General features: G+C 31.2%; 1 protein-coding gene across 1 annotated transcript in view; it reads left to right on the top strand.

Annotated features, from left to right (window-relative positions):
• LOC115235583 (homeotic protein deformed) overlaps positions 1-5151 on the top strand; it is a 7555-nt gene extending 2404 nt beyond the window's left edge. The window contains exon 2 of the mRNA XM_029807478.1: positions 4011-5151. Coding sequence (XP_029663338.1) covers positions 4011-4690 — 680 coding nt within the window. The 3' untranslated portion in view covers positions 4691-5151. The remainder of the gene's footprint in view (positions 1-4010) is intronic.
• Positions 5152-6104: the final 953 nt, after the last annotated feature.

Genomic DNA, 6104 nt, shown 5'->3' with positions numbered 1-6104 from the left:
TTAAATAATTACATATAATTCACACACACATATAATATAATTCATTAAATAATTACATATAATTCACACACACATATAATATAATTCATAAAATAATTACACATAATTCACACACACATAAAATATTATTTATAAAATATAATTTAATTTATATTATAAATATGAATTATATGTTCTACATATATCTCACATGCCTCGATTCTCGACGATTATTTTTTCTTCTTAATCAAACAAAAAAAATTTAAATAAAATTGATTGAATATTTATCATTATTTATCGCGTTATTTACTTATTAATGTTATTCAAATAAAACAAGCAGAAAAAAATATTTGTGGATTTGAATGAATGCTTATATGTTGCGATACAAAAATGCCTAGATTTTGTAGTAAATTTGTTTTCTTGGATCCGCCAAATACACACCTGTCCAAAGTATCTCCGTTTGTGTATTTAATGGATATACACTGCATTATATGCGCGCAAGGTGATGGCGCTTTAGAACGGCCTGAAGACTTATGGGCCGAAATTTATCGTTGCACCTTGTGATCACCTGTGTGAGGTTTCAGCGGCACCTCATTTTATAGATGAATTCGGTTACGCCTAATATATCTTCATCCTTCATACGGTAGCAAATACTTCAAGAATAGAAGTTTCGCAACACAATTCACCGCTGCGGTCAATAATACAAATTTCGGAATTCGACACAGAATTTCCCTCGCGTGTTTTAAGTAGACGTTCGTCGTTGGTGGTGCTCGAGATATGGAATTAGATAGATATTGCCGGTGATGGTATAAGCTCCCGACTGTTATAATTACGGCAATTAAAGCGAATGTAGTTCTTCTCTCATAATTAATGAGACAATTACTTCCAGAACTAATATACGCGTGCTTCCTATTCTCATAAAGATAAAAAGATGATTTTGTGAACGTAACTACAGCATACAGGTTCATTAATTAATGTTCTACAAATTATAAAAATTAAGTGCAGTATATCTGTTATGCGTTTATTTCTAGGGTTTGCCATATTTGTATATGACATGGCCAAGAATTACAGAAAAACCATATATTTCTCAGATATATGAAAAAATTGAAGATACAAGGTATATACAAAGTAGCTTTTCAGATATATACAAAAATAGTTTTTGCAACGTAATATTCCTTCAAAATTAGACCAGCTTTGCTGCTATAAAAATTTCTATTCCGCTTGATCTCGGAAAGTGCTGCTCATTCCAGCTTGCAAGTATTACTTTCGAACCCACTGTATGATACAATAAAAAAGATTCCCACACCATATTGTAAAACCGAATATCATAATGGATTCTTTTAGAGAAAAAAACTGCTTGATATAAAAACTTTTATTCTAGTAACCCTTAAAAATCAACGTTGTAAAACAAAAATGCAATGTTCTTACATTACAAATGCAAATTAAAATCTTATAAGATAATATGATAAGAGAGAAAGATGATAGAAGAGACAGTGTTATTATTGAAAATTTAATTCAATTTTTAATATTCTACATAAGATTCTTTGATATTATATGTATTATGATATCATATACACACATAATTTGATCGGAAATTTAATAGCCTATAATATGCAATAAGAAAAAAATACAAAAAAGAACTTTTATGAAAAATTTATTCTGGTAGAAAATTAGGAAAAGTATCTCAAAAATAATTTGCTAATAATATAAAACCTCATATATATAAAACTACAGAGAATAAATAATCATTCTAAAAAAATAATTATTTCAACAGAAAATATATAAGAATTCAAACATTAGAATTTAACGTATAATTATAACTTGGAAATTATTGAAAAACTTTAGTATATATACACAAATGATAAAAATTTATTTAACTGTCTATAATTATTAGATGAAAATATTCCCCAAACGTATGACGTTACATTTTCCATTACGCTGGGCGCGTCGTGCGATTTAATATTTGAAATCTCTGAACTTTGGTATGCTCGTCCGTCGGGCTGTCAGAGACTGCAATCTCTCCCCTTTGGTTGTCGAAGTACGGTCGCCGGACGTCGGAGTTGAAAGGGGCCTCCGCGAGACCGACGGTCAGCTCGGAATGGAATGTGTCTGCACGGATTCTAGACTGAACTTGTTCCCATGTTTCCTCTATCGAATTGAACGGACCACCATGGACTGCTACTAGCATGACTCACAAATATTAATATCAACCTGGCACACGGCGAGATACATTTTTTTTCTCCCAATCCGTTTATTTGATCGTTCGTTGTGTATCTCAATAGTATCTGATTGTTTTCGAGAGTACTTTGGACATTTTGGCAGTTTATTATTAATATTTACATCTGCGTTTTTAAATATTTCTGTCAAACATTAATCAATTATTAATGTATTCTTTTAATAAGTTCTGAAAAACTTCACGAATATGTTCGACAAGGCAATTATCGAATCGTTTAATCTTGAAACTAACCTATGGGTTATGTAAAGGATAATCTATTGTTTCTATATTTTTTTAAAAGCTACTTAGCAAGACCAATGTGCATGTGTACGCACATATATTGACACTTTTTAGCCTCGTGAATTTACATATGCGTATTCTCTGCCTCCGCAACTCAACCGGCGTATCTTGCGGATTGATCAGATTACAAAAAGTCACTTCAACTGACTTTGATGCTATTTAAAACGGCCATGACGTAGTCATATGGTATATAAAAAAATGTTAAATGCATAAAATATCTCTGTAGATATCAACGCAAGAGATATTTAATAATTACGGTAATAATTATATGTGCAAAGTAGGAAATCCTTTTTCTTTTTTTGTTGAAATGGCAGGGTTTTGTCACTGCTTGAGCATTCATCACATGGCTGCACTACATTTTAGCGGTCGGAAGAAAAAGATTTCTATAGTGAGCATCCGATATTATACCTTTTTTTTTTTCACGCAACTTATTACTAGGTTTTTGTGAATAGATACACGTAAAATGCGTAGAAAACAAGTCACAAAAAGAAACTTTAGTGAACCTAATAACGATGCAATAAATCGCATTGGAGAAGAGTAGCCTTAAGATTTATTTGTAACATTGTGGCGAGCTAATAATAACAATGTTAGCGATGAGAATTAGAAAAAATGGAAATGGCTAATTTTTCGTATAAATGAGAAGAATGAGAATATTCTCTGCTTATGTTAGCAAACATTAAAAAGTTATAGAAATTTTTTATAGCACGTGTAAAAATACAATTTTATTAGTATAAAGCATTGAATATAAAGTATCTTATAAATATTATATATTATTATTAATAAGTGAATCTGCAAAATTACAATTTTGTTAAAAAATTATTTACGTGAAATTATACATATACCTCGGTATAATACACTAAATTTTTTTGTTCTACTTTTACCTTTGAAATTCAATTTGTAAAAAGTTATTCATCGTTAATCGTGATATAGAGATCTAAAAAATTAATCATATTAAGATTTTTTTCAAGAAGATTGTTTCTAATTATGTGTGTATGTGCTTGAAAGATCGATAATTGAAATTTATTGATAGATCATTTTGTATAATTTCGAACATACAGAACACATACAGAAACATTACGTAACATGTAAGTCTCATCTTAAAGATGAATTCTTTGAGGAATTTGAAGTTATTTTTTCTTTAATAAAAATATGTGAAAGTGTTGATAATTTTTAAATAGTAAAAATGGATATCCTGTTGCGAATATTAAATTTAAGAACTGGGTTTTTTTTTCTAGGAACTTTACTTATAAAAATGAAGTACTTAATAAAAAGAAACTCCAGTCTTTAGACTTAGTCTTAGAAAAAAGAAAGTTTAGTCGTATTTTTCTTAAGAGAGTGTCAATTCTAAATTGTTAAAGAATCCAAATTTAAAGTAAAGTCCACACGCGTTTAGAATAATCACATTTGCATAGCCATATTCTTTTCAGATAAAGAAGAAAATAATGTCCTTGTAACTCTGCCGTTATTTATAATCTCACTGTAATAATATATTTCGATTTTTGTCTTTTTCTTTTAGCGAACGGCTCGTATACACCTGGAATGGAGCCAAAGCGACAGAGAACTGCCTACACGAGGCATCAGATACTCGAACTGGAAAAAGAATTCCACTTCAATAGGTACCTGACGAGACGACGACGAATCGAGATTGCTCATAACCTGGTCCTGTCGGAGCGACAGATCAAAATCTGGTTTCAGAACCGTCGTATGAAATGGAAGAAAGACAACAAGCTGCCAAATACGAAGAACGTGCGCAGGAAGAACGCAAACGGCCAAGCGCCGCCAGCAACGGCGAAGTCGGCGAAGACTTCGGCGACACGAGCAAAGTCCGGCACGGGTAACAATAACAGCCAAAGGAAAAACAACAACTCGCCCTCCAGCGGTATGGAGAACAGCCTGGACTCAAACATCGGTCACGATATGGGCGAAGTTCATGGGGTCAGCACTACTCTTCCTCCTCCCGTGGTCCATCCAAGCTTTCAAGGTCACCCTCATTCTCTGGCTCATGTCCAAGCGCAGCTGAGTCATCTTCACGTGGGTGGAATGATGGACGGTCCGACGGGAGGACCATTGGGACACATAAGTTCCGGAAGTATCAGTCCACTCGCTCCGGCTACCAGCCCTCCTGGATTGTCACAAGTATCAGCTCCTGTACCGCCATCGGCGATAAAATCCGATTATGGACTCACGTCTCTGTAACATCCATACCGGAAGATATATTTGATGATGTAACATTTTCGATAGTACATTGTTCTCCGCTGTTTCTTGTGTTCGATCGGATATTTATTGCAAACTGTATAAAAGTAAGTAGGTTTAAATTTTCCTCATTGCACCGTGGATGAGAAGAGAGTGATCAGAGGTTATTATTTTTACATACGGATTACTGCAATGACGATCCATTAACATTTATCTAAACTGGTAAGTTCAAAATTGAAAATTTAGCAAGGCTATTTTAAAGAAGAAATATAAGAATAATAACGTTTGATTCTTTGTCTAACGCTGCAATGAAGAATATTTCTTTGTGGAAGTTAGATCTGAGAGAAATTTGTAGCTGAATAAAAAAGGGAACACAATTCTACAGCGAAAGAAAACAGGTAATAATATCCGGATAAAATATAGAACATCGTATCTTAGACTGTGTTAATAATAAATTTGTTTATCAAAATGACAAGAAATTTTACTCTTCCAAGACGACTTTCTATTTATATTTGACTGAATTATGAATTAATATTATAATCTCACATTTTTGTAAGTATCAATTTATTAATTAAGTGTGAACATTTCAATAATGTTATGACAAAACCTGTAATTATTTATTATTAAAATATCTTTATTGCTAATTATGCATAAAAATACATGATGCATAATATAAATTTTAAAATTATGTTTAAAATACTGGCAATTNGAGAGGGGGGGGGGAGTGAGAAATTACTGATATTATTAATAAACGCTCTGTAATCATACTAGAACGACCAAAGATTTCATCTGAAAATTCAATTTTTTTCATATATACACATATATGAATATATATATGAATACTATTTTATATCATGCTCAAAACTTTCTTACACTAATATATATGTACATACATACATACATAAAAGTTATATTGAGTTATAACAATTTTTATTTTAAAAATACTAATTTCTCTTTGAATGTTGGTATTATTATGCAAACAATAATAAGAACATGTGATCTATTAACGTTTTGAATTTTATATCTTGACGAGAGAAAAATATTCCATCTCTCAGAGACATAAAGAAAGGGTTGGAAGCATTAACACTATTTCTATATATCATGCTTTCTCTCTGTCAGTAAATCCCCAGAATTTTAAACATAATTTTAAAATATATGTGTCGTGTGTTTTTAAGCATTAAAAAAAATTATTACTCACCTTGATAATAATTTGATTATTGAAAAGCAAATTATAAGATTCCTTAAATTGTTGCAAGCTCTAATATTATTAATAATTTTAATTTCTTAAATTGTTAATAATCTTAAAGTCTGATCAAAGGTTTCTGATATTTCACTTTTTGAATTTGCAGATATACAAATTTTAAATTTATTGCACGTTATCATATGCATAGAAAGCGCAACATGTATGCCTTATAGC

Source organism: Formica exsecta, unplaced genomic scaffold (genome assembly GCF_003651465.1).
Source record: "Formica exsecta isolate Colony F162 unplaced genomic scaffold, ASM365146v1 scaffold228, whole genome shotgun sequence".
In the NCBI taxonomy this organism is placed as follows: Eukaryota; Metazoa; Arthropoda; class Insecta; order Hymenoptera; family Formicidae; genus Formica; species Formica exsecta.
Note: the sequence above shows the minus strand (reverse complement) of the source record. Positions and strands in the feature narration are given on the sequence as shown.